This window comes from Pholcus phalangioides, unplaced genomic scaffold, assembly GCF_987345545.1.
Source record: "Pholcus phalangioides strain wild (caught in Gottingen) unplaced genomic scaffold, Ppha-v1.0 ptg000015l_1, whole genome shotgun sequence".
Lineage (NCBI taxonomy): Eukaryota > Metazoa > Arthropoda > Arachnida > Araneae > Pholcidae > Pholcus > Pholcus phalangioides.
This window is the reverse complement of record NW_028301608.1, coordinates 64488788-64501415: the sequence shown is the minus strand read 5'-3', so window position 1 is coordinate 64501415 and position 12628 is coordinate 64488788. Positions and strand designations below refer to the sequence as shown.

General features: G+C 35.3%; 1 protein-coding gene across 1 annotated transcript; it reads left to right on the top strand.

Moving 5' to 3' along the window:
• Window positions 1-1382: 1382 nt before the first annotated feature.
• Window positions 1383-11964, top strand: LOC149076511 (sn-1-specific diacylglycerol lipase ABHD11-like). Its single transcript, XM_089244085.1, has 6 exons — window positions 1383-1572; window positions 5215-5368; window positions 6553-6726; window positions 7107-7292; window positions 8827-9023; window positions 11660-11964. The coding sequence occupies exons 1-6, from the start codon at window positions 1565-1567 to the stop codon at window positions 11790-11792; spliced, it is 852 nt and encodes a 283-aa protein (XP_089100211.1). The 5' UTR covers window positions 1383-1564; the 3' UTR covers window positions 11793-11964.
• Window positions 11965-12628: the final 664 nt, after the last annotated feature.

Sequence of the window (12628 nt, the reverse complement as noted above, 5' to 3'; positions counted from 1 at the left end):
CTTGTAAATCTGATTTCTCAATGGAGCACATTTCCTAATCCCCTCTATTTACAGCACTTTGCTGAAAATCGGAAGAAAGCCTATACTGCATTAAAAAAACATGACAATTTGAAGGGGGGGGGGGGGTTAGTGATTTTTGCTGTGCCCATCCTGGCTGATGCGAAGATGAATTTTGGAAAAGAGTCAGAAAATATTCAACTGCTCTTGCGGGAAATCGAACCCACATCCTCTCACTTGCCGGGTGAACACACTAGACAACAAAGGCAACGAATTTCAATCTTTCCTTAGAGCTCGTGTGCTCTGAATGGGACTGTACATGGATGGTCGGACTTAACTCAGGCCAGAGCTCACAATTGCTGATCTGCCACCAGATGGCGACTTTCCGAGGATAATTTGACTGTCCATGTACGGCGTGTACGGTGCACGACAGTACGCCGTACACCGTTCAAAGACAAGATTAAAATCCGTTTCCTTTATAGTGATCTAGGGCGCTTATCTAGCAAGTGAGAGGACGTGGGTTCAATCCCCTGCAAGAGCAGTTTTGAATTTTCTTTCTCTACTAAATTCATCTTCGCATCAGCCAGCTGTTAAGATGGTTAATGCTTGAATCTTCATGTTATGTAAGTATCATGTTGTGTTTTCTGTGGAGAGACGTTCCTTTACAGGGAGATCGACTCGGATTTGCGCATCAAAGTTGGAAGAATTGATCTTTATGCTAATACTTCTACTAAACCGTACACACACTTTGCACACATTTCCTTAATGAAATTTCTATCGAATTGGTACATGCCGTAATATGTGTTCTGAGTGAATACGTGACTCTAACGTATTTGGGCAGTCAGAATTGTGCTGGTTTTGTTTTTTTGCTGGTGTTGCCATCTGACTTCTAGATTTTGAAATACAGATGGTATATGCTTGAATTTTCATATTATTTAAGTAATATGCAATGCGATGCTCTCTATATTGCATTTCCTTTCTCCACGAGTCTTGGTAATGTTTATATGCACGTACAGTAAGTGAGTGAATAAAATACCCAGCACACTGACAAGGAGCAATCAGAATGCGAATGATACGTTGATATTGAACACACTCTTCCTCATTAACCGGAAGTTTCCAGCGAAGTAAATAAAGAGAATTTACAACACTTTAAAAGAAGTAACCAAGAGTATATTATTCAAGTTCTGGACACTCTCTACATTTAATAAACATGAATTGGCATCATCATAAGTAATTAGACAACCACTATATCAAGGTTATCATATAATTTATTTTTCTTTCCCTGCTCTAGCTTTTATAAGAGTCTATTTCCGAACTTTATCGTGACTTTAACCTTGAATTTATGCTATACAAAGAAGCCATTGCCACATACAATTTGGAGGCCAAAAAGGGAAGTAAATCAAACAAGATAACAACTACACGCTGATAATCTACCGGCAGTGAACGTCACTCTACCAGGCAGCTGGTAGCAGTTGAAGCGGATACAGATTCCCATATTTATGAATTAATAAACCTTCAATCGGAGTTTCCTTGGATAATTCGTCAGAAGTATCAATTCATCCTAAAAATGGACAGGTATTTTTCATCTTATTTTATAAATCTCAATGAGTAATGCTATAATCGAATCGGCCCTGATCAGACTTCAATGCCATCATTTTGATCATTTTTGTCGCACCCCGGTCATTTTCTGCACACGAGGGCTAATTAGACCGTGACCTACAATTTACTGCCGATTCCGAACGGCAGGTTTGTTTTTTATACTCATCGAGAGATTGGTGTGCTAACCCCTCGATGGGGGACTCCCTACAATAGCAATTTTTTCTGCGGTCATGTCACCGTTTCTGAAGTCAGTAAAGTTTTCTGACAAGGACGAACTCGCGACACCTCTAAATATCCTTTGGTACTTTAGGCGAGTATCTTATCGACCTGGGCTATATATCGCGCCCCAGACTTCAATTCCAATATGTCAGGTTATTAGTAGTGTTGCTGTGTTCTCTGATTTTTTTTAACCTTTCAGCTGGTACGCGTATGAAGGAGATACGCGATCTCCTTCATCCATCTCCGACATACTCGAGCCCACTGGAAGGCTAATATTTAGTTTATAATTTAGAGATGATTATCTATGTGAAGTCTGTTCTAAAACAAGTTATATGGAAGAGATATATGAAATATGTCTATTATTTAGGGGAAGCTTATATGTAATTTTCCGTGAGGGAATGTGAATTCCAAAATTTATTGTTAAAAACAGCATTATCATTAAATTGCAACACGTAGCTACTCATACCGCCGCTGTGGTGGTCGAGTGGTTATAGTGCCGGACTCGTGATGCGAGGATCCGGGTTCGAACCCCACAGTGGTGGTCGGCTGAAGTTGGTTTTCTGTGGTTCCCAACTTCAAGGCGCAAATGCGAGCCGATCTCCCCGTTAAAAAGTCTCGCCACAGAGAGCAACAGTCCTACAACGATAGATCATTCAATCATAACACTTCACTCATAGTTAGAAAAACTGGTGGCAGATGACAGCATTACACATAACAAGCATTACACCGAAACAAACTTTACGTCAGGTTGCACTACACGTACACGCACATTCCCGCATGTACCGATTCGTTGGGGGTTCGTTGGGTGGTTCCGCGGGGGGGGGGGGTGCATGTGTGGTGTAGCAGTAGTAGGTAGGGACTCCAAAAAATGGCTCGGGGATCCATGATGTTCTTAGGTCAGCCACCTCGTTGGGCAATTTGCCTGTTGTGGCGTTGTATTTGTATTTGTATAAGTTCTCTGGTGCCGAAGAAAATCGTGGCGTATGTGACATTGTGCCCGTGGCCACCGATTGTAACTAATATAAAAAATCGTAGACACACTAAAATGCTGTTACAATTATGCTCTACGTAAAAATATCATGTACATTAATAATGTATTTATTACTCATTCATTAGCGCATTGCAATTTAAAACACTATTTAATATAATTCTCAAAGATTTTACGAAGCCATCAATTGATTTATTGGTCAAAATTATTGCATTATAGCCAATGATTTCGTAATAAATGATGTGTTGTGTGTGTGTGATTTCGTAAATTATATCAACATATAAAATATAAAGTCTTTAAATCTGTAATGCATTAAAAAAAACACGTTTACTCAGTCTGGGGTGCTGTAATATAAAACTACATTCAAAATACTATTATAAATGTAGTCAATAGGTCAGTTTTTAGGGAGTTGCTAAAAGAAATGAAGTTCTAATCGTATTTCTTGAAGGTTCACGGTGAAAGTAAAAGTGGGAAAATTGAATATACGTTAAAACACACCTGTTCTTCAATGAAATCGCAAGGAGAAACCGAGATTTTTCCATTGAGCACAGGTTTCCGCTTAATAAAGATTCAATTGGCATAAGGTGTAAAATTATGCAACGATCTCCAGATTGGTGAAAAATGAAAATTAATTAATTAATTTTGAATATATATAGTTAAAATAATTGTTACATTTTGCACTTTGTATTTACTAAATATTCGATTGTCACAGATCTCTGTATAAAACGTCACCCCGCCCTGTTCATCTAATTTGACGACACACATTTACGTTTTTGCATTTGATTTTCTCTAAAATTTCCAATGGGGGGTGTCAATATCTGTCGTCAGGTTCAGTTTGCACATCGCCGTCTATGTTTATGTAATCCTCAGAACCGCAGCCGTAACTAGGATTTTTGCGAGGGTGACATAAATTTTGCTGCCCCGATCACTGTAAAATTCGGTGATTTTCTAACGGTGTTTTCACTCTCGCCTAAAATTTGCTGCCTCGACTTTCCCTTCGTCTATCTGTAATTCCGGCCCTGCTCAGCACTGCGATCACGGGAAGCAGCTAGCATACAATTTTGCAAATCTTGCACATCATTTGGATATCCAACCCTTGCACTGATTTCAAACGTAGAAAAGAATGCGTTTCCGGAGAATTTTGTCACAGTTTCAGGAAGCAACTGCTTTACTGCATATGGCTAATCAAAATGACAGCATCAAGTACGGAAACAGTTTTTGCTAATCTAAGGGGGATTGAAGCACTCACATTGGCAAATAAGGATTGCGTAAAACATTTCGATTGAGCACTACTTTAACATTTTATATGATGTTTTTGTCTACTGGTCGCAAAACAGTCGAAGTGTTGGTGTGAAATTTTCCGTTAAGAAGGTAAAATTTTCCTTTCCATTTAAGCGTTGGACAAGTTCGGTTTAATCCAGGTTTTTAATGTGTATTTCGGCATTGATATCACGGGAACAATAATTTATTGCATTGAAGGCAAGTTTTACTGTATAAACGATCGTCTATCGATAATTTGATGCCTAAATAAAACAATAATTTTGAAGGTTGGATTTTAATAGTTGTTGTTATGAGACGATTGCATATAAAATTCTCATATACTGCTATCGGTTAATCCCCTGGTGTTGGATAATACTATGAATGGAATTTCACTGTAAAAATACAATTTTTATTTTAAATGTCTATATGTTATGGTGACTGCGATTAGATAAGGGGACAGGTGGCAGCACTAGAAAGAAAGCGAAACAAGCACCACTCTGACAACATAAATACGTTAGGGTTCACACATCCACCTAGAACACGTGTTCTGGCATGTGCCGATTCGTTAGAAATTCCGCTGAGAAAAATATATGTGCGGTGAAGTAGTAGTAGAGTGGTAAATCCGGTTATTATGCATTTATACCGACCAAATGTCGTTAAATTGTTTGCAGATTTATCACATTTTACCGATAATTATCTATAATTCCCAGCTCGTTTTGATAACTATGGTAAATCGTCAATGAATGATTTAAATTCACAGGGCATCAGGGCTGGACAAATCGGAAAAAAAATTAAAAGCCCGATTAATACATGCCCAAAAAATTACTTAATATGCTGTCGTCGAGCATGTTGTTGAAAAAAGTGCATGCCCAGTCAAAACTTTTACATGCCCGGGCATGTTGTACATCAGATCTGTCCAGCCCTGCAGGACATCATGCTTAAATTTAACCTAGGACGATGAATTCGATAAGGTAATGTTTTGGTTGTGTTTGTGCATGTTGATAAATGAGAAGATGAGTTTCTTCTCATTTTTATTACAAAAGACAATAATTTTTTTTAAACTTATAAAAATAAGTTTTCATTCATTTAATGAAGCATGAAGCTTTAGTTGCAATACAGTAATTTTTGTAATTACTGATAATATCAAACAGCTGGAAACCAATAAAGATAGCTCATGATGTTGTGGAGCCATCTACGGGCATAAAGACGGAGCTTTCACCTATAATATTAATACACGGGATGACGTCATCAAAAGAAATATGGAATCGTGTTTCTGGTCCTATCGCTGACGGAACGAACAGAAAGGCAAGTTCAAAAAGAGAGGAATGAGATTTTCGATTATTCAGCAGAATTTCGGTACCGTGAACTGGGATAACTTTAAGACAAGAGTATTGCACAATTTTTAACATAGCATCCACACTGTAACAACATGAAGAACATGATTTCTGTGGAAAAATATAGTGCAATCTATATACAACCCTCAGCTTGCTTACCATGCGCGATTATTTAAAACGTTATGTATGAAATAAATAGGGAGAGACACACATAATTCTGTTGTCTTACAAATCATCCGCAATGCGGGGTAACATAAGTTTTTTTTCTACCCAGAAAGCCATATTAATACTCTCGTCTGATGTTACACAGATACTAGACTGTAGCAATTCTACAGTAGGAGTTTTACAATGAAAAAATTTTCATTATTTTTGTTTGTTTCTTAACAAAAAACGTTTTTTATAGTTTTTCTCCAAGTAAAGTTCTTTTTGTTATTTTGAAGTTTAAGAAGAACTAGAAGTTTTATTTCTATACAGCTTCCAACAATAAAGCAAAAAAAATTAATTGAACCTGAAATAAGAAGTAAATAATAAGTCAAGAGCTACTTACCAAAATTTGGACAACTATGTCCTGATGTTACCTCGTCAAATGCAATTTGTTTGCATTTTATTACGTAAAAACTAACACACAGAAATAACTAAAACAGTAAACTAATAATTATAAAATTATGAATTGGATAACTACATGTTTGTTTTCACTTGAAGTAAGATTTTAACTAATTAAAGTTTCAAAAGGTTTCTTAAAGTTATGATAATCACTAAATAGAAGAAACAAGGTGCTAAGAATCAGAAGCATCACTCAGAATATATTTAAGCACCTCAGCGCATTCTACTGATTGTTGCGAAGAAATCTAAATGAAGAACGGGACAAATACACGAAAACTCAGCCCGTCACATAATGTCAAATATGAAATAATGCTTGTCCTAAAGTTACAACACCTGTTTTAAAGTTGCCCCAGTTTACGGTACTGATTAGTTTTTTACACATTTTATTCATTCGATCGGCATTGATAACTAAACTCTTTAATTCCAATTAAACTCTTTTATTCCAATTAAACTCTGCCAATAACGATTGTTCGACAACCAAGATTGTTAAAGGAATTAAATAATAATAAGAAAAATTGATCCAACATTTACAATAACTTTTCTATGAAACAGCTATACAGACTGGATATGAGAAATCATGGAGACAGTGATTGGAGTGAAATATTTGACTATCTCACTATGGCCAAAGATGTCAGTCATTTTATGGAGAGCGAAAACATTCCGAAAGCAATAGTGATTGGTCACAGTATGGGAGGAAAAATAGCTATGGCTTTGGCTTTCACTGAGGTACGTGAATATGCTTACTTGACACATGTTTTCAAGGTGCTTCTGGAATCTTATGTTGCTAGATGGAGACAATAATTTTATTGTGACAGGCATTCGTGTACTTGGTTGTATTTGTTACCAAGTACAAAGATTGGTTATTGATGAGTAGTAGTATCATTAGTTCACTGATGGATAACGAGGTCTATCCGTTGCAAAAATGAATAGAAATCTCCGTAGTTGTTGGTTATGAGCCGATAATATGATTGTCAAGACTAGGTTTGTCACACGTAAAATGAACTGATGGTTCATGTTGTCCAATTACTAGTGATTGAATGTGTGAAAGGTGACAATTTTTTTCTCTTAATTAAGTTTAATTTTAAAATATTCCTTATTTATCACAGCCGGAGAAAGTAGAGAAGTTGATCATAGAAGACATTAGTCCCGCTCATATTTCTGACCTCGCCAGACGATTCCCTTTCTTGTACTTGAGACTTTTGAAGGAAAGCATCAAAGTTGTCCCCTCTGATGTCGACGAACTCACAGCCAAGATGAAGATATTTGAGTATATGGGTGGTCATACTCCGAAGGTGAGTGAACATATCTTTGTTTATTCATTTGTTAACAGCCTACATAGTAAGCCGGTTCCTGAAGATGGCGCGAAAGCGCGTGCCTAAGAAAATTTCTAGTAATTAATTTAATTTCCCAAATGAATCTGACACAAACTTAACACCGGTGGATTTCATCTAATGAATTTGAAAAAATTAAAAAAAGAAATATCTTCGAAGGTGCCAATTAGAAATAATGTGTCCCGTAAAATATGGGTCATATGCTCACCCCATACTCAGAATGGCGTGCAAGGGTCAAACGCCGTACGAGAGAGGCTTAATTTGGATATGGAAAAGAAGAAAGTTTGTTACACGGATTATTGTATTCCTTTTAGGCACTCGAGAAAAGCGACTCCAGATATCGATATGCTTTCTTTTTAAACCTAACATGGCCCTGACCCTATCGCCTTTAGCCAATTTTAGCCCTTGTCAAGGGCGGCACCGTGTCGGAGAAAACTTTATTAAACACATTTAAATGTACATACATAGAATGCAAAATATTGTAGCATAAAAAATGAAAAAAAAATCAAAAATAATGAAATGCCAAAATCTAAACAAATGCAAAATACGAAATAAATTAAATAAATAAATAAATAAATAAATATATATATATATATATATATATATATATATATATATATATATATATATATATATATATATATATATATATATAATGCGTTTAACACATCTAGAATAAATTCAGAAAACACAAAGCAGGGAAATGTGCAAAAATAAATAATACAAAAATATATACATGCTGCTAATCTACCTCTTAAATTAGAATATAATTGAGTGTAATACTTTTGAAAAAGAAGAGAAAATTTCCACATTTTACAATGAACTATTTCCGATGGCAAACTGCTGAGCTTAAATGACGATTTTCGACGTTGAAAACTATCAGTTCGGCTCACTGCGCAAACTATTAGCATCAATGTTGCGTTGATAGAACATTACTATTTTCGTACGGCATAGATATACGAAATAATTTGACTAACAAAACTAGCAGATTTCATTCGTATCATAATAAATTAAAAAAAAAAATAACAAAACGATTTTGGCACCCCAAGAACTTTTTGTGACATGACAAGCCGAAACTGCTGTAAAAATGTTCAAGTTATGAATAATTATTCATAACTTGAAAATTATTTCGTATTATAATCTGATAACTGCTAGAATATTAAAAATAAATAACTTTAAAGGGCAATAACTGGAAGAGCATTGGAAAAATTAACACTGAAACAGCTGAATTTTTTTTATCCCAAATGACCCAAACAGTGCTTCTAGTGTTAACTTGAGATGCGTAGGAAATATGTATGGGCTATCATAAATTTCTCTTTAACTCATTCAATTGTAAACAGTCTTATGCCAAAATACATACAAAGGAAGCGATCTAAAATAATTGCAGCTTTTCCTGTTCTTGATGACTGAGAGAGAGAATTTATAATTTCCAATCAATTTTTACATTCAATAATTTGCATTCACAGATGTCAAATGGACAGTGTGTTTCTTACAGGAACAAACCACCGAGAGAACCAAGTTCGATCCGGATGTGCTTCAGCTGAGAAAAACGGAAAAGGGTTACGAGTGGAAAGCCAACATCGATGTTATAGAAAAAAATTTCTTCGGACCCGTTAACCCCAGGAACTTATTAAAAGGGTCATATTCGGGAAAAGCTATATTCATATACGGCACCAGATCAACATACAATGTGTAAGTATTTGTCTTTCCGCTCATCATTTAGAAGAGAAACAAAAAAGCATTACCAGTCTTGGCATACTTATAATTGACAAAATTAACGAATACTATTAATGAAATCTTTTTATTTATTTATGCAATTAAATCACGAAAGGCAACTCATAATGTTGCACTCACATCATGACACAGATATCATACTCAAAATATAAACACAGAAATACATACAATGTGCCACCAAACTACATACAAGACACACACAAAAATGCATACAATGCAGAAGCGTATGGCACACAAGAACAAAAGTAAAAATTCAGATACTATTTAAGGCGCAAAAAAAACTATAAATAATTACAATATATGAATATAACAATTATCAGAATCGACATCTTGTCACAAAAGGCGAAACGTCAAATGTAGAAAGATGTTCGCAAAATAAAGAATATGTAGGTGACATGACCAAGTCTGACGGTAGGCAATTCCAAACTTTACCCGCCCGACATAAAAACGAGAAAAAATTCAAAAGGGATGCGTATACACAATGAATAGCTTCTGGTGGGAGAGTTTGTCAGATCTCTGAAAAACATGAAGTACGTGAGTAAGACCGTGAATATAATATTTTACATCATGCATAATCGAATGACGAGACGGCGCCATTCCAAAGAATGTTCACCCAAAATCCTTAGACGTTCACAAATGACGATCGTATAAGTCACGAAGCAAGCACTTAGTGATTCGTCTCTGAGTGCTTTCCCACAGAACGATGTCACCAGCCACGTGGGGACTCTCCAAACCGGCGATGCGTGCTCTAAGATGGGCCAGACAAATGCATCAAAAGCTGACATAAGTGACTCACCCCCCCCCGTAGCATCTCCTGTAACACTTCCTTATCAAATAAGCGGCGGAATTTCTCTTGTTTGTTTGTGACTGTCCTCACGTAACACGATGTGGACAAGTTCTGGTCCACCTAAATACCCCAGGTCTGTATGTTTTGCGAAGGAGGTTATAATACAGTTAGGAATTAAATAGCGCGTATTGTTGCCAATGTTCATCAAGAACGTTTTTTTCTCTTGGCCACCGGTAGTTTGATTTGAATCACCCCATTCCATCAGGCGGTCACATGCAAGTTGCAATTCGTAGGCAAATCGGAAATCTTCAATGATTAGGAAAACGTTTAGTTCATCAGCGTATAAGTAGCAGGACATCGCATATAAAGAAAGCGGGATATCAATAACTGAACACCAGAAACAATAGAGTCCCCAATACAGAACTTTGGACGATTCCACTGGTTACTGTCTTGCTTCTGTACTTTACCGCACACCAACTCCAGTCATTATATCGCAATACAGCAATTTCTAACCAGTACAGATGGGTGGGGAATGAAGGTGCGATCTATAGGTGGCCACCCCAGGTAGGTAAATAACTTGTCTCTAATGTCGTGCCCGGATTCTAAGCCGTGGACCTTGACGGTTACCTTCATAATGGAAAACGAACATCTTACCACTGCGTCACCCGGGCTTATCGTCTTGCTAATGGATAGCATGTGCTCAACTATGATTTCTTAAATACATTCTATCACTTTTTAAATACCGTATTTTACTTCCATGAATATATACGACAAAAATATTTCAACAGTTGATTGCCTCAATGACACTTACAACGGAAGAAAAAACCCTTCCGTGTAAGCTTCTACAGATTTCAAAGACAATGCATTGACTGCTATGTTTTAGAAACGTTATTTTATTAGATGCCATGCATAAAAATTCCCAAAAATCATATTTTACTAGTAAATGAGGAATAAAGCGAACTAACAAATCGATGAATAACCATTTTTTTTATAGATTTACTATTGTTTTAATTTCAGAATTTTTCTTTTTTATATAATTTGAATTTTTTCTTTTATTCTGAAATTATTCTTTTTCATCTAAAATTTTTCTTTTTTATATAATTTGAATTTTTTCTTTTATTCTGAAATTATTCTTTTTCATCTAAAATTTTTCGTTTTTGATCTGAATTTTATTTTTTGACATGAATTTTTCTATTCGATCTGGAGTTTTTTTATGTGAATTTTTATGATGACTTTTGTTTAAATCTGAATTTTTCACTTTTAATCTGCGTTTTTCATTTTTGATCAACATTTTCCATTTTTAATCTTTATTTTTTTTTTTTATCAGACTTTCTCATTTTTAATCTGCATTTTTCATTTTAAATCTGGTTTTTATTTTCTGTGATCCGAGTTTTCATCTGGATTTTCCTTTTTTCGAGAATTTTTATTTTTTAATCTTTTTAATGGTTTTTTTTTTCCGTCCCACTTTTTATAAATTATCTATCTTTTACATTGGAACTTCTTTCAGTTCAAATATCAAACTTTCATTACCCATAACAAAAAATGCGAAACGATATTTCCGGATTTCTTCAAATTAATATTTGCAAATAAGAAAGTATGCAATGATTTAAGAAAGTATGCAATGATTTAAGAAAGTATGCAATGATTTAAGAAAGTATGCAATGATTTAAGAAAGTATGCAATGACGTAATACTGTAGTTCAGTTATTAGTTTAGTTGATAAATTAATTAGTTTAAGAAGTGTATCTAGCCTGTACTGGTGAAATCGAAATAGTCGTTAAAGCATGATTTTCATTTTTGTTGCACAGGATCGGTGATAAAGACTACATCTTGAAGATGTTTCCAGAGGCTATTTTTCACGCTATCGAAGGTGCTACTCATCTGGTTCATTTGGAATTTCCACGAGAATTCGTATCGGCAGCTCTCGAATTTTTAAAATGATTTTCAAAATTTTCTTTATTATATGACGCAAATGAAGTTTACACTAAGAAATCGTGATAATGTACATCTGTTCTCCAAAATAATCAATCAATAAATAGCAAGTGCTCGATCCAATTAATGTAAAAACCAACAATGAATTTATTTATATGTGAAATAAAAATTCATCTTTCAGATATACATTTTATTCCATTCCGAAACCAGTTTTACCAACATTTCAAATTTTTTACTACGGTAATCATAATTTGTGTGGAAATTGATGTAAAGATTTCTTGAATACGTTTACATATTGGAAGCACGCAGGTGCCCGGGTATATGATCGAGGTGTTTAAAATTTTCAACGGGATGGATAGGATGGACCATCAGCTGTTAATACACACAGTCAATTAACTGCTTCGACAAGGGAACACCAGTACCGTTTAGTAAGGGACAATCCCAAGTCGCGGTGTCGCAGGGAGTTTTTCCCTAATAGGATTGTGAATAAATGGAATAGCTTACCTCCGGAGATCGAGAATTCAACTGAATTGATAAGTTTAAAAAAAAGTGCGATACATAGTGGGACAAATCAAAAAGCTATCCATACATAGAATAAGACAACCATAATCTTTAGGTGGCAAGGTATATGGGCAGTGCATTATAAAGTATTAATTATTAGTTTTTTTTCTTTCGTGATATATGTTTTATATTGAGCTGCCGTATTTTTGGCTATATTTGACATCAAAATTTTTATGGACATCTTTTTTCAGTCTCCTCGTTGGGCGTTTTGCCTGTTGTGGGCTTTGTATTTGTATAAATTAAGGGAATAATCGTATCCAGGTATGACAGCAATCCCATACGAT